The sequence below is a fragment of the Populus nigra genome, chromosome 10 (assembly GCF_951802175.1).
Source record: "Populus nigra chromosome 10, ddPopNigr1.1, whole genome shotgun sequence".
NCBI lineage: Eukaryota > Viridiplantae > Streptophyta > Magnoliopsida > Malpighiales > Salicaceae > Populus > Populus nigra.
This window is the reverse complement of record NC_084861.1, coordinates 4754322-4777734: the sequence shown is the minus strand read 5'-3', so window position 1 is coordinate 4777734 and position 23413 is coordinate 4754322. Positions and strand designations below refer to the sequence as shown.

General features: G+C 34.5%; 2 protein-coding genes across 10 annotated transcripts; one reads left to right on the top strand and one right to left on the bottom strand.

The window, feature by feature from the left end:
- Nucleotides 1–1998: 1998 nt before the first annotated feature.
- Nucleotides 1999–13954, top strand: LOC133705462 (sphingolipid C9-methyltransferase 2-like). Of its 8 annotated transcripts, XR_009844275.1 has the most exons (27): nucleotides 1999–2324; nucleotides 2763–2958; nucleotides 4693–4910; nucleotides 5460–5565; nucleotides 5675–5776; nucleotides 5990–6049; nucleotides 6197–6275; nucleotides 6534–6684; nucleotides 7116–7239; nucleotides 7352–7532; nucleotides 8066–8094; nucleotides 8439–8587; nucleotides 8903–9005; nucleotides 9193–9288; nucleotides 9362–9417; nucleotides 9515–9638; nucleotides 10597–10659; nucleotides 10779–10838; nucleotides 10931–11092; nucleotides 11414–11487; nucleotides 11577–11670; nucleotides 11858–11994; nucleotides 12094–12174; nucleotides 13101–13206; nucleotides 13572–13691; nucleotides 13796–13820; nucleotides 13913–13954. XR_009844275.1 is itself a non-coding variant. In XM_062130686.1 (26 exons), the coding sequence occupies exons 2-25, from the start codon at nucleotides 2785–2787 to the stop codon at nucleotides 13641–13643; spliced, it is 2601 nt and encodes an 866-aa protein (XP_061986670.1). In that variant the 5' UTR covers nucleotides 1999–2324; nucleotides 2766–2784; the 3' UTR covers nucleotides 13644–13691; nucleotides 13796–13824. The 8 variants fall into 8 exon arrangements, 7 of the variants coding, with proteins under 7 accessions (XP_061986670.1, XP_061986668.1, XP_061986672.1 ...); XM_062130686.1 differs by lacking the exon at nucleotides 13913–13954 and having other exon boundaries at nucleotides 2766–2958; nucleotides 13796–13824; XM_062130684.1 differs by lacking the exon at nucleotides 13913–13954 and having other exon boundaries at nucleotides 13796–13824.
- A 2227-nt stretch (nucleotides 13955–16181) lies between these two features.
- On the bottom strand, nucleotides 16182–20278 carry LOC133705463 (heterogeneous nuclear ribonucleoprotein 1-like). Of its 2 annotated transcripts, XR_009844276.1 has the most exons (3): nucleotides 19817–20278; nucleotides 17191–18481; nucleotides 16182–16685 (listed from the first exon to the last, which is right to left on the bottom strand). XR_009844276.1 is itself a non-coding variant. In XM_062130692.1 (2 exons), exons 1-2 carry the CDS (start codon nucleotides 20036–20038, stop codon nucleotides 17333–17335), a joined length of 1371 nt encoding a protein of 456 aa, XP_061986676.1. In that variant the 5' UTR covers nucleotides 20039–20278; the 3' UTR covers nucleotides 16967–17332. The 2 variants fall into 2 exon arrangements, 1 of the variants encoding a protein (XP_061986676.1); XM_062130692.1 differs by lacking the exon at nucleotides 16182–16685 and having other exon boundaries at nucleotides 16967–18481.
- Between the last annotated feature and the right edge of the window lie 3135 nt (nucleotides 20279–23413).

Here is a 23413-nt window from a genome sequence, read left to right as displayed (position 1 = left end):
TATAATCAAAATGGTAAACTGAAATTGCCGGCTGCCCCTTCTTCAAATCGTCACATGTTTTTCCTCGAATTTGCTTACTGTACAGTTTTTTCTCTCCCTCTACTATGTTTGATGGTGTGATTATTATTATTTTTTAAATAATTTTTCATGTTGTAATGTATTTTAATAATTTTTTTTATTTTTTAAAAATTATTTTTAACATTAATATATTAAAATACCAAAATATATTAAATATATTAAATTTTAATAAAAAAATTAAAATTTTTAAAAACACAATTTCCCAAACGAGTGTTATCTCCCCAGACAACAAGGACATCATCCTTGGCTCGCCGAGCTTGAGGCCAAAAGGCAGTGTTGGAAAAACTAACTTTCTCAGAATCGTCAGAAGATACGACAACTTGCAGCCAAGATGTGCACTGTCAGATTCCCCAAGACTGCCAGAGATCCACAAGTTCTCGCTGCTTCCTTGCGACTGGATTGACGACCACGTGGTCCATTGTGGGGCGTACAAAATGAAGGACAGGCACGGCACCAATGACTTTTTATTTTCTACAAAAGGAAAGGTTTCGAAACGTGGTTTTTTTTTAATTAAAAAAACTATTTATAACTTGGGTTTATAATAGTCAACTCTTAGTTTTGCAAAATATATATTTAATCCTTATATTTTAAATGTATTTATAACTTAATCCTTTTATCCATTTCATGCTCCTTTTCACTTCGTTCTATTTTTTTTCTGTTCTAAGAGGTAGAAGAGGAAAAGAAACAAAAATCGATTATATGGAAATATTTGTGAGAAAAGGAGTTTCTAAGAACAAAAAACTTTTAATAAGAATGGATAATGATTAGAGGTGATTATTTTCAATTCGGTTCAGTTTTTATCAAAAAAATAATTAAATTGAAATTTTTTTAAAAAAATCGAAACTGAACCCAGGTCAAACTGGCCGGTTTCAATTCGGTTCGGTTTGGTTTTTTGGGCAAAAACTGGTTCAAACCGGTTTGACTCGGTTTTCTCGGTTTTGATTTGGTTTTTCCGGTTTTGGCTCGGTTTTTTTCGGTTTGGCTATGTTTTTTCGGTTTTGGTTCGGTTTAATTTTTTTAATTTTTTGCTTATAAAACCGAAACAGAACCGAACCAGTTTTTTCAAAATTTTAATCGGTTTAATCGGTTTATTTTTTTAGTTTGGTTTTTTCAATTATTTTTTTTCCAATTTTCTCGGTTTAATTGGTTTTTCAGTTTTTTTGCTCACCCCTACTCATGCCTGCTAAATTAGTTTTTAATATTAAAAGGATTATTCAATTCGTTTTTAAGACCAGAGTTTATTTTAGAAAATTGTATAAAATGATATTACATCCTCCTGGAAGGACAATATATTTTTGATAGTTATCTCTAGATTATATTGTTAAAATTATGTTAATTTTTTATTATATAAAATTACTCGATCCGAAACAAAATAGTAATTAATATCCACTTATTTATGAATATAATTACGACATACTCTTCAAATGTAAACACATATATTTTTTTTAAATATTCATGATGTGCAAGATTGTGTGTTTAATACTACGGTTAAAATATTATTTATCTAAAATTTAATTATTTTTATATAAAATTATATTTTAGTGTTTTTGAATTGTTTGATATATTGATTTCACAAATAAATCTTAAAAATTAAAAAAATATTTAAATAAAAAACAATTCAAACACAGCATGCCTAGAAACATGCTTGAATTTACAAGACAAATTTTTTAGTAATTTATGATGTATATTGACAGGATTCATTGTAACTGTCCTTTTCCTTTCCGTGTAAGGTCTCTCGTGCTTCAAGGAACAACTTTCAGTGAGAAAAGACGTGTCCTGTCCATGTGAATAAAGTTAATATAAAAAATAATTTTTTAAAAATAAAAAATAATTATTTTAATATATTTTTTAAAAAAGGAAATTTTAATCAGCAAGGAGTTTGTTACCACGTACGTGAGCCAAGCCTAAAACGATGGGAAACTGAAAACTAGGCTATCTTTTCAAAAAAGGTTTTAAGGATTTGAAATTATGTATTTACAGCTGAAGACTTTTCAGTAACTGTATCGAAACGCAATAGTCGCTAATCCAGTTAACTCTTCTGCCACATTCATCGAAGGGGAGTGAGAGAGAGAGAGTGACCCTACTTTAGCCAGACTTATCTGCTTAGACGGCTCTGGCTTGAAGGCAGAGAAGCTTTTGAGAGTTGCGGTAGGTGGAACGTGAAGCTATACTAGCTTTCACGGGAAGGCCAATTGTTGGTTCAGAGTTCAGACCACACTCACACATCCTGATAACATTTTGCAGAGGTAATTAAGCACGATCACTCTTCTCTCATTACTGTTCTCTCCTTCTCTAGTGTATGCTTTGTGTGTGCGACTATAAGATTAGAGCAATATTACTGGCCATGAAAAAAGACGAACTATGGGAACCAACGGTGGCTTTAGTTCTAATCCAAGATTGGAGGAGATATATACTCATTGCTATATCAAGAGAGATAATGTAATCCAGCAAAATTTGCCGTTACAGGTGAATGTTTACTTCTGATTTTGTATACACGGGAATATTTTGGGCAAATATTCTCTGTATCGTGGTTGTTCAATAAATAATCACAGTTTGGTATTTGATAAAATCTGTGTATGTTTATTTATTTACGAGTTGTACAGATATTATCAAGCTTCTTGAAATCTCTTCGATATCCTTTTCTTTCGAGACTTCAAAGATTTGTGAAAATGTAACCAATGCAGCAGGAATAGAGTAACGTAAAAAATGAGAGTAGCAGTGGTTGGTGCTGGGATTAGTGGACTCGTTTCAGCTTATGTTCTTGCAAAAGCTGGAGTTGAGGTTGTGCTATACGAGAAAGAGGATTACTTAGGCGGCCATGCCAAGACTGTCACCTTCGATGGTGTTGATTTAGACCTCGGCTTCATGGTCTTCAATCGGGTCAGTCACATCTTCTAATCTATTTTTCTTTCTTCTTTAAACTCTCTCTCTCTCTCTCTCTGATCTCTCTTCCGCTTGTTGCTAAGGTATGGATTGATGAATGTTCTCGTGATTATCACGTTAAAAATGGAAATACATGAATCCAATCATTATTGGTACTTGTCGGATTAAGAGTAGATATAGCTACATCTATATATATATATATATATATATATAGTTGGGGGGGGGGGGTAAAAAACGAAAATTCGATACAGACAAATAGATACATATTTTCAATTGGTGAGGTTCTTTTCTGTGACTTCTACTTATAATTTATTTATTTCTATTATTTTTATCAATCATGTTAGGTATGGATTGATTAATATTCCAATAAGGTAGCCTCGTACATATTTCGATTAGTTATTTTGTTCTTGATGGAAAGAATTTACTAGCATATATGAATTATTTGCTTATGGCTTAATTTTTTTATGTAAAAACCTAGTTCACGACGTCAAAAACAAAAATAAATAAATAGACAAGTTTAAGTGTCCATGACATTTTTTTGGGAGATGATTGGTCATTGCTTCATAAGAAGATACTGAAAAAAATAAGTAAGAAAAGAACTTATTCAAGATAAACTTTCGAAACTGTTAAAATTCATCCGAAAATTTAAATGGGTTTCCATAATTAATTTTGTTCACCAAATACGAATCCTGTTCGGTCAACTGGCACAAGTTGCCGTTGTCTGATTTTACTGTTGCATGTTTTGAAGGGAGTGATGGACATTAACCATATTGCATTGAAATATCAAATTCATGGCATTTGATGAATAGTCTAGATACAGGACATACCTTGAACTTTCCCTTGCCATTGTTGTTGTCTGCATAAAAGTTGATTGCTTGACCCTTCAAAAAGCTAATGTGCTTGGCTAAGCTTAAGGCTTGCACCATGTCTCCCAAGGTTTCGAGGAGAATGGGTAAAAGTGCTAAGGTGGACAAGAAATTCTGGATGGTTTGATAATTGAAGACAAAACTCAAGTGTACATGGATTGAATCATAATAGCATGGCAGCTGTCCCGCCTAACATGCCAATTCAATTTTATGTAAATTTATGAGGAGTCAACTACTGCCTGTTAAGCTGATGGATTTTAAGGATAAAACAGAGAGATGAGTAAGACTTTTGATCTTAAAACTAAGAAAACTAGTATGGACTTTTAGATAGAAAAATCTAACAACGTTATGAGGTTGATAACATGGAGTAAAGAAAAATAAGCGAATAAAGCTGCAAGTAAAGTGAAAATAAAACATAAAGCTAAAATCAAATTAATAAGTTGAAAGACATGATTGGTATGAAGATGACTGTTACAAGCTCATTTTTATCTATTTATGGAGAAAATTAAGTACACTGGTCTCTGGTTTATCTTGAATTGCTAGTGCTCTACTGCTCTGGTTTCCAAATTGCCTGCAGATATTGTAAGAAAGCGTGCCCACCGTCTATAGCAATGGCTGATAGCTTTTACCAATTTTAGTGGTTTAGTGGTTCAAGTGTGAGCAAAAACTAGTTACTCACATGCATCATACTTGATATTGTTTCTTAAAGTTACTATGTGGTCCTAGGTAACCAAAGATTATTGGTTTGGCCTGATAGCTTATGACAACTGAAGAACGTTTATTTTTTATGTAAGCAATGTAGTAGTTTTTGTTACACTCAATGAGTAGGGTTAATTGACTTCGAGAGTATCGGCATCATAAACAGGTAACATATCCAAATATGATGGAGTTCTTCGAGAGACTTGGAATAGATATGGAGTTATCGGATATGTCATTCTCAGTGAGCTTAGACGAAGGCCAGGGTTGTGAATGGGGTAGCAGAAATGGGCTGTCAGGTTTGTTTGCACAGAAGAAGAATATGTTAAATCCGTACTTTTGGAAAATGCTTCGAGAAATTATCAAGTTTAAGGATGATGTGCTCAGGTGAGCCATTCTCTTTTCAGATATTTTGTACAATGTGCATTAGGACATTAAACTTATACCGCATGTGTTTCTTGTATTTTGGAGCTGAACATTAGCTGCTGACATCAAACTTACGCGGTGTTTTGTTAATAAGGATTTAGGATGTGCAGTAGCCATTCCATTTAATTAATTTTGCCTCACATGTTATTGTACCTTCTAGTTTTTCTTTCTAATGCAAACCTGACATTAGCAAAAGAAGCAATCAATTTGATTCTATGGTGCAAAAACATGCCCCATGGCCTTCAGTTCATCATTCAAGGCTTAGCTGAACATGCATTTGGCAGGAATCATGGCAAATACCTTCTAGGACTTATCTGGCTTTTAATCTTCTAGTGTTATTTGTTGTATGGGCATATAGGACGCAGGCAGTTTGTGGTTTCATGAGCTCTGACTTGAGAATTTGATTTTGTTCATGAACTAGCCTTTTAAGGCGCTAATTAACAACTCGCTGTAATTTTAATGTCTTCCGAATGGGAATGGCAACTAATTTTCTTTTCTTTTCTGCTGCAGTTATCTTGAGATGCTTGAGAACAATCCAGATGTTGATAGGAATGAGACCTTAGGGAAATTTGTCAAGTCACGAGGTTACTCTGAATTATTTCAGAAGGCTTATCTTGTGAGATCTCTAGAACATATATCCTGTCCCATTTTTTCAACCTTCTAATTAGGTTCTACTTTTGGTCGCCTTACTTACTTCATGACACCAATAACGTTGCATATTTTAGATTCCCGTATGTGGTTCTATATGGTCCTGCCCTTCAGAAGGAGTCATGAGCTTTTCAGCTTTCTCTGTACTTTCATTTTGCCGTAATCATCATTTACTTGAGGTAAGTGTTGTTTGTTTTCTGAAATAAGTAGAATGCATATATTCAACCAATACATGATGCTGATATATGCACACATTGTTAAAGAGAATCGCTCATCTTTGCCATTTGTCCTTTGGCATTACATAAGCAAACCATCTGCTTTTGTCTGCTATTGGAGTTCTAGGCAAACAGATATATTAGATTTTTCATTGATTATGCCTTGGTACTCTGCAGCTCTTTGGTCGGCCTCAGTGGCTCACTGTCACACGGCGATCGCATTCTTATGTCGACAAGGTGCTCACTTGTTGCTTTCACAGGACTACACCATATTTCTTTCTTAACATTATCTGAATAGTCGTTGTTTTAATTAATGTCTTTATTTTTTAGCTGAAACGGCATTCTTCTTGTGTTTAATTTCGTTCAACGTGGTAAAACAATCAGGTCAGAGAAAAGCTGGAAAGTTGGGGTTGCCAGATACGAATCGGTTGTGAGATACAGGCTGTTTCAACTACAGACGAAGGTAAGCTGTAACATTAATATACTAGGAAATTTGAGGCAGTAAATGCTGTATAACATAAGAGTTGACGATGATTATGTTTGAAGATGTGACGTGTTTTAAAATCAGAAGTTCATTGAAATCTACAACTCTGCAAAAGCAAAGAAAAACTTGAATAAAGCTAATAAGAAAAAAGGAAAATAATCTACAGAAAATTCCTTGATGATTGATGAATAATATTTAGCTCGAGTAATTCTAATGGTAACATGAGAAGTATTTTAGCAGGTTGCGCAGTTCTCTGTAGAGATGGCTTGCTAGAAATGTACAGTGGGTGCATAATGGCTGTCCATGCCCCAGATGCTCTGGCATTATTAGGAAAGCAAGCGACATTTGATGAGACGAGAATACTTGGTGCTTTCCAATATATGTATAGGTAATTATTTTTATTTTCTTCCACTTTTCATTTATTTTTCTGCCGTAGCTGACATCTTTGTAGGACTAAACATCATCAGCTTCAACTTTTGGCAATTAAGTACATTTGCACCACACTTTACAGGACAATTACTTATCAAGTTTGAGATACCACTTTCTGACAGTTGAAGGTTTGAACCAAATAAAAGAGAATTTTTTTTCCCTTCATTTATTAAATTGCCATAAATTTTTGAAGCTTAAAAATTTGCAGCATCCTTTCCAATGAACCTGTGCAAGAATTATAATGTCAGGACTATTTCTATCGGTAGTCCTTTGGTAGTCCTTCTTTTGAGAAGTTTAACAAAAACAAACTGTTGGAAAGTTGATGTAACTGTAAACTCTTTTAGTTCATTAGCTCAAGATTTGCAATCATTCTACTATTTCTATTGGCAGCGATATTTTCCTTCACCGTGATAAAAAGTTTATGCCCCAAAACTCAGCAGCATGGAGTGCATGGAATTTCTTAGGAAGTACTGACAATAGAGTCTGCCTGACATATTGGCTGAATGTGCTTCAGGTTTGATTGTAATTGAGTCTCAGAATTTATCTGTCAACTTTCAAAAGAATAAGTAATAAGCCCAATATCCCTCTATCTAATTCTATTGTTTAAATATTGTATTTTTCTGCAGAATATTGATGAAACAGGCCTGCCTTTTCTTGTGACACTCAATCCAGATCATGCACCAGATCATACCTTGGTCAAGTGGTCAACTGGCCATCCTGTTCCATCTGTAGCTGCAACAAAAGCTTCGCTTGAGCTTGATCATATTCAAGGCAAGAGGAGAATTTGGTTTTGTGGAGCATACCAGGGTAAGTCTTTCGTTTGTAAAGAAGAAAGGACACTAGAATAGATACAATGTTTGCTTATTCTGATACATTTATATATGCTCTGTAGTTTTTTTTTTTTTCTTGCAAGCTGCATTCATAATGCCCACCATGATTTCATTTAGGGCAATCCAGATAAAAAAAAAAGAGAGAGAAATGAAACACTGTTCGGGTATAATATAGACTGTTGAAGACTATGACAATTATTGACAACCTTAGATAATTTCGAAAATTCTTTAATCAACTACGAGAGGTTCTGCTAACATTAATTTTTTTACAAACTTCTCATGCCAGTTTCTTATTTGATGTGGGAAGATGAGCATATGTACTGCACTTCATTTTTTCATGTTTTTCAACACAAGCAGGGGACAAGTTCCTTTTTAAGTTTCCATAAGTTCTTTTTATTATTATTATTGTTATTGCTCAGCCTTCAGAGATATTGCCACTTTTCAGATTTTAGGTGCCTGGACTATTTTGATACTTGCTGATCAACAGAGCATTCCGTGTTGTATTTTCAGGTTATGGCTTCCATGAAGATGGACTAAAGGTAGGGATAGGTGCCTCTTAAGCTGCTTAATATTAGTAGAGACAACCTCTATTTTGACCCCTATGTTTGTAGTGAAAAGAAAATTCCTTTGTGTTCTATTTTTGGTCAGTTTCCACATGTCTTTTTGCTGGGAAGCTATAAAATTTTTCTAGTTCTAGGGCACAAAGGAATCATGCACTGATAAGTTGCTCTCTTCTTTTCATGAACCCACTAAGCTCATTCATATCTTCTTTTCATGAACTCATGAAGTTGGTGTTCTGCCACTGACAAGTTAGATATAACATTTCTTTGTATTGGTTCCGATAAAAGAAAATGAAATTCTGTGTTTCTATTACACTTTGCAGTCAGGCATGGTTGCTGCACACGGTTTGCTTGGAAACAGCTGTGCCATTCTGAGCAATCCAAAACATATGGCACCTTCTATGTTAGAAACTGGGGCACGCCTTTTTGTTACTAGATTTCTTGGACATTATATCTCCACTGGCTGTTTAATGTGAGTTCACTTACAAAAATAATTGCTATCCCTTTTTATTGTGTTTTCTTTTTGGCATTTTGATGTTACGAAATCAGGCATGCATAATGTGGGCTTTCTGCAGTTTACCTCCTCTATTGTCTACCAATCTAACCCCACTTTTCATTGCATAATCTCCTGTCGCAACATTGCTATCTTTGTCATTTGTCCAAATCTTTTAACTTTATTCTCATTTCTTCTATAAGCTTGTTTTTTTCGTCTTGAATCTTATTGATATTGACAGTCCATACTAGATTATCCTCTCTCTTTTTCAATCAATATATGGTGATTTGACAGTTTGCTGGAGGAAGGAGGCACAGTTTTCTCCTTTGAGGGAACTTCAAAAAAATGTTCACTGAAAACTGTTTTGAAGGTTCACAATCCCCAGTTTTACTGGAAGGTATGCACGCCAATGTAGTTCACTTCCAAGCAAGTCACATTCCACCTTGAGTTCAAAATAATCAAGAGGAAAAAACTGAACTGAATTGATATGCTACAAACAGAAGTTTTTTTTTTTATTTAGAATAATTTAAAAGCCTAATTCAAAATTGTTACTGCAACTAATGTGCTCAAGAAATTTTTCTCAGATAATGACACGGGCTGATTTAGGCCTCGCAGATGCATTTATCAATGGTGATTTTTCCTTTGTTAACAAAGATGAAGGCCTTCTAAACCTTTTCATGGTGAGATAACTGATCTAAGCTATCTCTTGTGGATTGAATTTCAAAGAACTTTCTTTACTAATTTGTATTGCAGATTCTCATTGTAAATAGAGATGCTAATAAATCTGCATCAAAGCTGAACAAGAAAAGGTATGCTATGACTGGTAGCTCTGAAAATATGATATTACAAGAGATTGATATTCTTGTTACTTTGTTTCATGAAGTATTCTCACCCTGTTGGTTTCAGGGGCTGGTGGACACCATTATTATTCACAGCCGGTATTGCATCTGCAAAATTTTTCATTCAGCATGTATCAAGGCAAAATACTCTTACTCAAGCTCGCAGAAATATCTCTCGTCATTATGACCTGGTATGAGATTGTTAAACTGGCACTGATTCAAAAAAATTCAGTTTTCCCAGTGGCCTTACATTATGTTTAAACATCTCTTTCTATGCCATGTTGAATTATTTTTATAATGTCCTTGTATGCGTAATGGAAGGAAAAGAAAATAGACCACGGCTGCTAGCAAACTTATGGAAAAACTATTTAATTTTTGAAATGAAGATGAGGGTGCCAAGATTTGAACACCAAACCATTTCATTAAGATGGTTTTAGTTCTATACCATATTAAATTGTCAGATCTAGCTAAAAATATAGCCTTTTAGGGTGTAGGTGGTGGGGACATCAAATCCACACTGCAGATTACACGAGTATATGGATGGAGACGACATAGAATGGTCCAGCCTGTTACTCTTTGGTTGGAAGACTTCTTTCTGCTCGTTGTTCCGCATCAGTAGGCCTAACATTTCTTTCATTGTCATTCTCACTATGTCTTTAAGCCAATTCCTCAATTCATCAGTGTTCATCAGTGTATTTTGGTGATATCTAAAAAGAAGAGGGAGAAAAGCTAATGAAAATATTCAAATAAAAAGAAAAGCTAATGAATAACTTCTAAGATTCTTTGTGATCTTATATATGTGAACATGCAATGCAATGGACTTGCCGAAGCATTTGTATTAAGCAGGATGTGTAACATGGAAGCATTGTCAAAAGTCTTAGTTTCTAAGATTCATTTTGAACCTTGTTGAAGGAACAAAGAGATAGTGCTGCTTTTACTCTCTAATAATATTCACGGTGTTACAGTTTCAAACTTCTAAATTAGTGACCTCATTAGTTTTTTTCCCGTATCATAGTATTGTGAGAGGTTGTTGATTTCATTATTTGTCCAGATATTTACTTCTGTTGTGGTCTTGGAACTTTTTTGTTGTCAAAAGTGTAATTATTTGTGATACTAGAAGCTGACATCCCTTTCTGGCTGCGTCTCCAGAGTAATGAGCTTTTCGCACTGTTCTTGGATGAAACAATGACGTACTCCTGTGGAGTATTTAAGGTTGGAATCCCTGTCTATTTTTTATTTCATTTAAAATAATGCATGAAAAAAAATAATCTAATCCCTGACATGATATGTTTATCTGATGATATGTTTATTTTTATGTGTTTTGTTTAAAGACAGAGGACGAGGATTTGAAAGACGCTCAAATGAGAAAAATATCCCTTCTAATCGAAAAGGTGAGCCTATCACACAGCTAATTTTTTACAATTTGACCAAGTTTGCTTGATACTCATGTCAACTTTTATGTTCTTACACCTGAACAATCTAGGCTAGAATCAGTAAAGATCATGAAATTCTTGAGATTGGTTGTGGCTGGGGAACCTTGGCCATTGAAGCTGTCCAACGAACTGGATGTAAATACACTGGCATCACTCTATCTGAAGAACAACTAAAATATGCAGAAATGAAAGTAAAGGAAGCTGGCCTCCAGGTATGAACTGGAAATTTGAAGGACAATTGCAATTCTGATATCGCCCTGATTTTCCTGCTTTTTTCTATTCTTTGGCCAGTGGCCCTTTTGCCTTTTGCAGTTTTCACATGCATATGGATGTTAAAGCTTTCAAACATAATTAGAGATTGTATTATATAGCAAGTAAGCAAGGAAAAAGTTGGCAATGTCTCATTAAAAAAAAAAAAACCCAGTCATGGAGACAAGGTTTTCTAGAGTGGATTTCTTTTGCTTTGTACTGAAGCATAACATGGTTGTTTCTGAAATCAAGTAACTTGTTTTTAACATGAACCATGTTACCAGGACCGTATAGCATTTCACCTCTGCGACTATCGCCAATTGCCCAAGACCCACAAATACGACAGAATAATATCCTGGTGAGTTCTCTCACCGAAATATTACTTTCTGATCTTAGAATTTGTACTAATACTATCACTTTAATGGCCCTCATCTTTCACTTGTCCAGTGAAATGATAGAAGCCGTCGGCCATGAATACATGGAAGAGTTTTTTGGCTGCTGCGAATCAGTATTAGCAGAAAATGGGCTTCTTGTCCTACAGGTAATGAAAATATTGGAATTTTTATATTTTTTTGCTTATTTCTTCCCCTTCGAATTGTAAGGTAATGGGAGCGATGGTAGAAGTTAGTGCTTAATTGTCAGGTTCTTTAGCAGTTTGGGCCATGCACATTATTCTACATTTTACTTGACACTGAGGGGGCTGACTGTTTCCAAACATTTTTTTGTAGTTCATATCAATACCAGAAGAAAGATATGATGAGTATAGGCAAAGCTCAGATTTTATTAAGGAATATATTTTTCCTGGTGGATGCTTGCCTTCATTAACAAGAATAACATCAGCCATGGCCACCTCATCGAGACTGTGGTAAGAGCCGTCAGTTTTAGCTGAATTTTACTGCTGATGCCATTGTGCTTTCTTCAAATTACTTTTCTGCACAATGAACTTAAGTTTGTGTTTGCACAGCGTGGAGCATGTGGAAAATATTGGAATTCATTACTATCAAACACTTAAATATTGGAGAAAGAATTTCCTGGAGAAGCAGAGGTAAAAGTCACTTCAGAATTTTTCAGATTATTTTGCAACTTCTGGTGTCAGCTTCACCATGTTCTGCTAGGAAGAAAGAACCTTGTAGTTTATGCCAAACTTTAGGTTTTTTATATGTTGATGGAAGACACAAGTTTTTTCATAATATTTATATGGCTTGATTAGAAGCCCTTTTTAACCTAATTTTTGCGTCTCCATCCATCATGGATATGCCTAGCCTCCTGCTTTTACGCCTTCAATTATCACTGATGAATCTTATACAAAATAAAATATATAATTATACATAGTATTAATTTAAAAACATGACGTGATATACAAACCATTTTAAGGAATAATTTTTACCTGTGTTGATCATATTACATTTTCGAATTGGCTGCTAGGCAGTAATCTTTAATTACAACAGAGTTAGCATGAATAATGCTTGACATGATCCTGATCCGCGTGCCAAAGAAAAGAAGATAGTTGGCTTTAAGAAATAATGAATTGCTTTTCCTATTTTCAGAAAATAAAAAATATTCTATGTGATTGTAATGTAAAAAATTCTTTAAGTTGCATTATTAGAGAATCCTTCAGACCAATAATTATTGAGAATCTGCTACAAGTCACATGCCATTCATTCTGGTAATTTAGTAGTTTAATTGATTTTCAGTATGATGAATAGATTCCCTTACAGACACGTTCATGTAGTAGGATGCATCAAAAGTTTGTGCAGAATCAAAATTAGCGTTTGCTCGCCACTACCTGATTGATCAGACTATTGCATTTGCAATAATTCTCACCAGAAGTTTCTGAAATCTATATCGTTCGTTCTGTTTATTTTCATCTCCTTGTTTTCCCACTGATAATCTCAGTGGCTGATTGTAGAATAACTATAATTTTTAGAATTAAACAGGCCATTCATGCTGGTGCATCGATTTTCTCTGTAGAAAAATTCTTGCCCTGGGATTCAATGAGAAGTTCATCCGAACATGGGAGTATTATTTTGACTATTGTGCAGCTGGTTTCAAGACACATACACTTGGAAATTACCAGGTAAATCTCAAGATTGCAATATTGTTATTCAAAGCTATAATATGATTTTTGTAAATATCAATCAACTTCTCATTAAACTTGTTTGGAACATGCCTATCAACATACAGAAAAATGGATGTTTGTTCTAAAATCATGGAGATAAATCAAAATATATGCTTAGCTTTGATTAGAAAATTCGAGTGTGATCAGTAAGAACTGGGTAATATTTATGACGTAACTACTCGCAGAATATATAGTTGATAGTAGCTACGTGCTGATGATGTGTTTATGTCATGATTTGTTTAATCCGAAACTACATATGGCTTTATTAAAATTCTGTCCCTTAAGCTTACAAGCAAAGAAATTTGATTTCCTCTGTAATGTAGGTTGTATTTTCACGTCCTGGCAATGTTGTTGCACTAAGCAATCCATACAAAAGTTTCCCTTCAGCGTATTGATTCTTTTCTGTGAGGGAAGATAGCACCATCACACTGAAGCCAGTCCAAGTATTGATTTCTTCGTTCTCCTGTTTTTCTTTATTTAGTTAACTTCGATCATTTGTTGTCAGAGAGCTAAAAGTATATTATTTGCTGCTAATTGAATCTTGCAGCCAAATTCAAAGATCTCCCTTGAAAGTAAGTTCGACAGTTGCTCCATTTACTTCATTTTTTAAAAATAATGCCATTCAGGATGATGGGTTCTATCCTTGGCAAATACATTTCAACAGGCTAGCTTGTCTTGACAACTAGCAGAATTACTGTTCAGGATATATGATGGTTAATGTATGGTTGCTGATTGGTGCTGGCCTGCAACATTACGCAATTTCTCATCTATTAATTATGAATCTTAGTGACTGAAGAATTTTTGTTATTATTTTGAGATTGAATATAAAATATAACATTGTTTTTCTGTTATAAAATATTTCATGTTTATACCAAAATACCATTATCAGATTCAATTTACAATCAATGGATCCTCTAGCTCATAGTGGCCATTGACCATCATGCAAAAAAAAATGTAATAGTTATAGGTAGTCATTGCCAGCGCACCATGAGAACCCGGAGAAAACATTTCTTGGAGAACAAGAGGTAAAGAGCAATTGCATAAATTTTCAGTTCTTCGCAAACTATGGTGGGAGCACTGTTATTAAACCCGGCCCGGCGGGTCGATCCGGTGGCTGGACCGGTCCGGGTTTAGTAAAAGACCGGCTGTTATTAAACCCGGCCCGACGAGTCGACCCGGGACCCGGGCGCCCCGGATGAGATCTAGTTTTTTTTTTTTCAAATGTGGAATTTAAAACCCATTGGTATATATACTCTATGTTCTCAAGAAAAAAGTCATGTTTTTTCAATGTGGAATAAAAAATCTTTTAGTTTAAATACTTCAACTTAAAAGGATAACATAGTATCTTTTCAATGTGGGATTTGAAACCCTTTCATATATATACTTCATGTTCCCATGAAAAAAGTTATGTTTTTTCTACGTGGGATTTGAAATTCATTAGTATATATACTCTATGTTCCCAAGAAAAAAATCATGTTTTTTCAATGTGGGATAAAAAACCTTTTGGTTTAAATACTTCAACTTAAAAGGATAACATAGTATCTTTTCAATGTGAGATTTAAAATCCTTTCATATATATACTATATGTTCTCATGAAAAAAGTTATGTTTTTTCGATATGAGATTTGAAACCCATTAGTATATATACTCTATGTTCCCAAGAAAAAAATCATGTTTTTTCAATGTGAGATAAAAAACCTTTTGGTTTAAATACTTCAACTTAAAATGATAACATAATATTTTTTCAATGTGGGATTTGAAACCTATTAGTATATATACTTTATGTTTCCAAGGAAAAAGTTATATTTTTTGAATGTGCGATAAAAAACTTTTTAAAATATTTTTTTAAACTTCATAATATGTATAATCTATATTTACATAGATTTTTTCATGTGAAATATTAAAATTTTAATTTTTTTTTTAATTTTTCCGGGTTAATCCGGGTTGACTCGAGTTGATCTAGATTGACCCATGAAACCTGGGACCCCGCCCCTTGGCTAGGTCAACCTCGGACCGGGTTTAATAACTATGGTTGGGAGGATTTTCTTTTTTGTGTTTCTGATCATCAACTAGAGATAATTTTTGTTGTTGAGAAGAGCATCTCAAGAAACAAAAATGGCAGCCAAATGATCCGCCACACGAAAATGGGGTAGAAGGGTCATTAACAATGGTCATGATCCAGACTAGTCATAGAAGCTTGTTTCAAAACACGAGGGATATAATGGAATATTAGGACATTACAACTAAGAGATTGGGGCCCTGGTTTCGCATCATTGTGATAAAATATTTGAAGACAATCATGATTTGTAAAATTGCAGGAAGACGTGGTTTCAAATTCACGGCACGGAGAATTCGGATTCTGTATGAAATGGAAAGTAAACTGCTTTCTCACAAGACAGGAAAACATGGTATTTACTTTCTAGGAACACAAACCACTAGGTATCTATAAAGATTTTGTCCATCCACAATAAAATATTGGACATCAAAGGCTGGAAACACAGGCACAAAGGGTAGAAAAAACAAAAAACAGGAGGGCAATGGCCATGTTCTTAATGTCCTCGCACTTTACAGAATCACTAACCCACCGTTTTGCTATCACTTCAGTACATTCAACTCGTAATGTACATCCTACCCGCTAAGTATTTAGCAAATATAGTGTAAAGCATGCGCCATGCCCAATTAGAAACGCCTGACCAACATTTTTCTAACCAACCGATAAACAGACGCAATAGAGCTCAGAAAAGGCAGACTCAAAAGGGAGTATCCAGCCCCATAATACAAATTTTTGGAATCAAACAGGGAATTTTCCACCTAATTATAAAACAGACAAGGACATCCAACCATGGGAGAAGAAAATCATGGGTCGTGGCAACTCTTGAATGAGAGACTAAAACATCACTAGACTCGTTATCAGTAGTAGAAAAATGCATTAAATTAGACAAGCAACACCATTTGCATATTTATCCTGTATCCCACAAAAGATAAGTTGACATAAAATGTAATTAAGCCATCAACGACATTCCAAGATCAACTAAAGTTTTCGATTGATAACTTATCCGGTGCTCTAAGCAATTGGAATGACACATTATCTAGTCCAGCGCATAACTGTGTGGCCTAAACAATTAGGTAATAGGAACTTGCCATGTAACACAGCTAACTAATTAAGTCAACATACCGCAAGCTCCCTGTCTAACAAATCCATCAGTCCACAAGAAACCAGAATGATTGAGAAATTTACGACTTCAAATGCCAAGAATCTGCAAAAAAAACATGTGGCAGTGTTGGCATTGCTAGCCGGAAAAGCTTTTCTTGGGTTAATCACAAATCCAACTGACAAGTCCTCTTCACACTTCCATGCTGAACAAACCCCCACTAGGAAGCTCGGGTTCAGCCATGAGTGGACCCTTTGACCTCACCTTAGAACTCGAGCATCTCCTCCTGTACAACACAAGGGCAAATACAGGGGGGAAATGATTATGTCATCTTCAAAGTGTCAACTACCACTACGATTAACGCTATCCATTTACGAAGCTATCCATTTACGAAGTGCTTATAGCTCCACTGCTATCAGTTAAAAACTCTCAATTCAATCTCTGTAAGCCTACTTGTCAAGTTAAAGTAAGCATATCAAGTTCTAGAATTCCCTTCTAGCATCTTGTTCCCAGTCAAAAACAGATCAAAAGGTGCCCAATATTAAAGACACAATAAAATAATACAGCTGAAACCAAACAACACACAGATATTATATGCGCAGTAGATTAAACACTAGGATAGAGAGCCGAAAAGTTGCAGAACAGCTAGCAGATGATTGTAAGCACGCTGAATTAAGAACTACACTCAATAAGCAAACATTAAATAAGAAGGGCATCTAGCACGCCTTGAACTAATTATTAAAGACTAGCAAAACAGATAGTGCAAACTACTGGGATTTAAGCAACCCAACCATTCCCAAAGTGCATCATCCAATTTGAGCCACTCCCCTGGTGCTGGGAGCAAGAAATCTTCAGAGAACCTCATGAGAACAGCTGGACATGCTCGCTCACAAACAGAGATGAAAACCTGGTAGGCAACTAAGGTGTTCACAGTCACTGTTGTTGGGCTTGTCGGGCCTGAGAACCACCATAACCGCCACCATAACCACCAGGACCATTTGCTTGAGGACCCCCATAATTTCCAGAAGTTTGTGCTTGCTCTGATCTCCAAGATGCATTTCCATACCCAGAATTTCCATTAGCATCACCATATCCACTCCCCATGTAGCCGCCACCGCTACCCTGTAGTTCTGCCCCGCCAGGACCACCAGCATTACTGTTTGAAGTGCCCCCAGAACGTCCTCCAACAGCACCATACCCAACTGGATTCACATAAGATCCATCATTTCCACCATAACCACCGTACCCATAACCTTGATTCCCATACCCAGTGGCCCCACCAGGAGATTGACCAGCAGACGCTGAACCAGGACCACTGCCAGCACCAGCATTTGAAGCACCCCAAGAAGCAGCACTCCCATAACCCATAGCACCATAGCCAGATGAACCTTGACTGTTCCATGAACTTCTGGGTGCCCCAGGAGGACCACTTGCATAGCCAGGATTTGGAACATTAGGATTCCCATAGACCGCACCTGCAGGTCCCCCATAACCAGCACCAGCTCCAGTATAGCTGCTATAACCACCATAACCAACACCATTACTGGCAGGACCATATCCATATCCAGCTGCATTATAGCCAGATGACCCATAAGGAGGAAAACCACCTCCAGTGCCTTGAGGCTGCATATACCTACTTGAATCCATCCGACCATCATATGAGTTTGTGTTACCACCAGATGCACCGTAGCTCTGGTAACTGCCACCCATAGAGCGGCCACCCCCACCAGGATTGGCCTCTTTAGGAAGAGCTCGTTTTACTTCGACTTGCTTACCATTCAAATCGTGGAATGTTCTCTGTAACACCCGGTCAACTGCATCTTCAGAATCAAAGGAAATAAAACCAAATCCACGAGGTCGCTGGGTGCTCTGGTCATACATTATTACTACATCAGTTACAAGGCCAAAGGCTTCAAAATACTGGCGAAACCCATCGTCAGTTAGAGTAGGAGGCAATCCTCCAACAAATATCTTTTTGGTCCGAATATTTCCACCACTGCTGGTGTTTCTAGCAGGATTCAAGTTTCCAGCCCTGGCATTCGTTTGCTGCTCCTCTCTTGATAATGCCCTCTTTGCCTCAACCTGATAACCAAAGCAACTGGTTGGAAGGCAGGAATACAAATTGAAAGCAGGAAACTCGTTCATCATGCAGAATTCCCAAGATATCTTATCTGATTACAGTCCTCTAAAACTTGTATAAGTAAATTCTTCACGTATGACAAGCCTAGTAATCACTAAAGAAATAAACAACTCTCACAAAGGTGTAGTCTATTTGCATAAACTCATGTTATAAGACAAATTGATTTGTCAAAGAGCTGATCTTTAAGGATACTTGGGTTGGTGTCACAATCTCAACATCAACATAAGGTCACAATCTCAACACAAAACTGTTCACATAAATCAGTATACCTGGTGCGCTAGCTTGTCAAATCCTGGTACAGTGTAATACAAAAATAAAATTTGAACCCCATTAAATAAAGATGAATAGCTTCTTTGACAAACCTCTATAGTTGAGCAATTAGAAACAAGTAACCACAAGCACAAATAACACCACTTCAAACAATCTGTACTCACTGAAAAGCTACCTAATAACAAGAAGCTGTAGTAATTTATTGATTTATTCAGTGAATTAGCTAAATATGTGCAATTTTGATTTGCATGTCCTATTCAACAGCATTAAAAGGCACATACCCACCCCGTGGAATACCACTGCAATATATCACATGGACTCACTACCAGTGCCTGAACTACAAAGGAGTCTGGAGGTTTAACTCGCCCGAAAAAAAATTATCATGCGAGAACACCAATCCAGAGATGGGATCATGTATGGAAATAGGCTTATTGTCGTTGATTAACATTTCTATAATTTATCATAAGACACATCAAGCTCTACTACATCTACAATGTCCATAAAACTAGTGCAAATTCGATAAGTGAAACTGATTCAAAGAAGACACAGGGTGTTCAAAAACCAAAAGGGCCTTTCTATAGCTTCCAATTCAACAATTCACAAGAGTCGGTTTCTCTGTTTCTTGTCACATGGAATAAAACCTTACAGGCGGAATCGTTATAAGATGATCTCCGCAGTTGTTTTTTTTATTTTCTATTTCCTTTAATTGACTCAATTGAGCAACTCAAAAGCAGCTAGTGTATCAAAAACCCATTCGCAGATACAACTAAATTAATTCAAAATCAATCTGAAACCAACGGCCAGTAACACCGTACCCAATAAAATTGTTACCATAAACCAGGAGCTCAAGAACCCTAATATCACACTCCAAAATTGCAATAACTACATCTCAATACAACCAAGAACCAGATAAAATCAAACCCGAGAAGGAAAAAAAACATTGCCGAAAAAGCACAAAAAAAGCCTTAAAGAGTAAAAAATAATAAAGAATAATAGCTTTAACTCACCGTTCTACCATCAATAGTGTGCGTATCTTGAAGAACCCTGTCGAGAACGGAAGGGTCTGCAAAAACGACAAAGCCAAAGCCTCTAGGCCTACCAGTGGTCTTATCTTTCATAACGACAGTCTGCAAAACGTCGCCGTATTGGGTAAAATATTCCCCGAGCTTCTCCTCTGACGTCTCCCATGAAATCCCTCCGATAAATAGCTTTCCCTGATCTGAATCCATTGCCTGTACTATTATTTAGATATGTAGATATAGCTATAGATGAGCCCCTCCCCCTCCCTCTCCCTCTCCCTCTCTCTCTCTCTCTCTCTCTCTGAACTAGGGTTTTTTTCGGATTTTTAATTTTGGAGGGCTCTGAGCATTTTTGGTGAAATTATTTTTTTTTTTGAGGGTTTGGTTACGGTGGCGACTTTTTGAGGGAGAAGTTTTATGGTTATAGGGAGAGGGGGCTGGGGAGAGGGAGGGAAGTATGATAATGTGAGGTTATGCGATTTGGAGGGTCCAGATTTGTTTTCATTGGTATGGACGGTTGTGACTTGGTGTGGTGGTTTTTTTTTGTTTTGGACGTGTAACCTTGTCGTTTTTTGCAATTTAATACATCATGTTACCACTCGTTGCTGCGGGCCATTACGAGAACCTCTACAAAATTATATTTACGAGTAAATTTTAAATTTTTAAATACAATTGAGTCTCGAAAATACAAATTAATAAATTCTAGCAATAAAATTCTTGAGCTGATCGGAATAAGGACCAAATAAAATAAAATTAGATAAATAAAATAAATAAATAAATAAATAGGTTATGAAAATAATGGATGTAATTTTCTTTTAAAAAAATTTAATTATTTAACAAGTCCTAGGATAAAGACAAATATAAATTATAAGAAAGAATGCATGTAACAAATACTATTAATTCACAAAATTAGTGTTCAGATATAGGGTTTTCATGGTTTCAATTATAATTCTCGAATTTTAGTTATAAGTTCAACAAAAAAAAATATTAAAAATGAGGAAAACTTCTAAAATTAAAATAAGAGTTTCAAGGCTTTTATAGTTTTATTTATTATTGTTTTTATTATTAACGTTGGTGTCCGAACCAACTTGTGTGCACCTCAATTAATTTCACGGGTCCTGAAATTAACGACCATGTAAACCTCCAATAGTCATCATATTAATAACCACAAGATTTAAATTTGAGACAACAGAAAGAGTAAATCTCTTAATCTCAATTTTTTACTACTGGACCAACTACTAAATAGTTACTTTTATAGTTTTATATTTACGAAGAAAATATGAGTTTGAGTCTAATTTTGAAATAATAGGGTTTTGATAATTTTCAAATTCAATTATAAAGTTGAGCAGGTAAATGGCTATTTTTTAATTGAACAAAGTAAGAACAAGTCCAAAATTTTAAAAAAAATCTGAATCATGTGTTGGATCTCTTGAAGAAATTGAAGCTAATTTCAAGTTCAAGAAGATAAATTTGAAGTGAAAACATGATTTTGATTTTTTTAGATGTTAATCCAAGCCAAGGAAAGAACATGTAAAGTGAAAAATAGGATGTTCATATTCTTTTAAGATGTTATTATGAAACTAAATAACATAATTTTAGCAACTAATTTTCTAAGTCTAGACAGAATAAGGAGAAATTCAAAATTTAAATTAGGGTTTTGAGATATCTAGAAGAGTGAATAACCAATAATAATGTGAAAAGGGGAAAATGATTATGTTTGGGTTATGGCTGTCAAGTTTAGTTTGAGTCATTAAAAATGAAAATTATATATCAATTCGGTTATACTAGTTTTTACTGGATTTAAATGGATAAAAACCTTTTAATCTAATTAAATTTGGGAAAAACTCAAAAGCAAAGCATCAAATTTTAGATTAAATATTATTAACAAAATACTAAATGGTGTGGCTAAATCATTTTAGCCACTCCAACAAAATATTATTTATCATAATAGTATTTCATATTTTTTTTTCTAGTCTTACCATTGAAAAACCAAATTTTTTTTTTATTTTTTTTTCAATTATATCTTTTAATATTAGATTATTTTAAGAATTATGATTCATAATTTTTTTATATTAAATTATATATTGATTTCATAAATTTTTTTCTCTCAATTTCAACATTTAATATTATATCAACTAAAAGTTAAAAGTAAGGTTTCATGATCATTTTAATTTATTATATATTAAAAAAATAATTGAATCCATACACTCCAAGCTACTGAAACCTCGACCCTAAATACATCAATAATTTGAATATATATATATATATATATATATATATATATATATATATATATATATATATATATATATATATATATATATAATCTGCACTTTGTCCTTCCAATCGACACTTCGTTTCCTATGACTTGTCTCACTCTCTTCGCTAGCCTACAACAGACCCACCGACGGCAACTAAGCCTTGAAAATTTTGTTATTATAAATTAACTAAAAGTTAGAAAAAATTTTGTTATTATCAAATGATCATTTTCTTTTTTGGTTAGAAAAAATTTGATAGAAGTCGCAGTGTCACGCAAACCGCAAATCCAATTTGCTTCTAATTTATATAGTTGTTGGGTTATGAATACTTAAAACTTAATTAAAAATCTATACCCGTTGGTTTATGAGTCAAGTACGTAGATAATAATTTTAGATTTAGATTTGGATATATATAATCTCAAATCCTATCTATATTGTCTTTCCTACAAATTACTACCTTATAGGATCAATCCACACGTCTTCAAATTGACTCAAAAGTTAGATCTTTTTTTTTCATTTTTCAGTAAAAAAAAATAAATTATTTATATATTTCACTTTGATAATTGATGTGAGTTTGACTAAATTGACAGACGGTTCAATTATAAATTTATAATCTAGGTTATAGTTTATGAATTTCTAAGCCAACCCATCAAAATAAATTGGGTTTAATATTAAATGCTACTATAGGTACTTCATGTAAAGAATTGCAGAAAGTGGAATAATGGGATTTTGATACAGTTCATCTATTTAATTAGTAGAAAATGTTTTATTGAGCCCTTTTATCAACATAATATATATTAATTACGTTGTGTTTTTGTACAACAAAGTTTTTATTTAATAACAACTCTTGGAACCAAGGATCTTCTCGTGAATAATTCCTTTACTATAAATTGGAAACATAAATGAACAACTCTACTAGCTAAAATAAAATTCTTTTGGTATTAGATAATTTTTTTTTAACATGGGTGTTCGGGTCAGCTTATATGTATCTCGATTAATTCCACGAGCACTAAAGTTAATAACCATATAAATTTCTAGTTATCCTAAAGTTTGTGAAATTTGAATTGATAATTTTTAAAAAATAAATCTAAAAGTTGATGAGTTAAACTGTAAAATTATGATTAGATAATCTTATTAGTTATTAGTAATTATGTGATTCATGAATGAGTTTTACCTTAAATTACTGAATTATTATTAAAATAATCTAAAAATTAATGAAAAATTCAAAATTAAAAAAAGAAGAAGTTGGTTGTACCGCGCGCTAGGCGAAGACAAAAGTAGTTTCATCGCTTTCATCTGTTCCCTTGTCTCAGGCTCCCTTAAATAT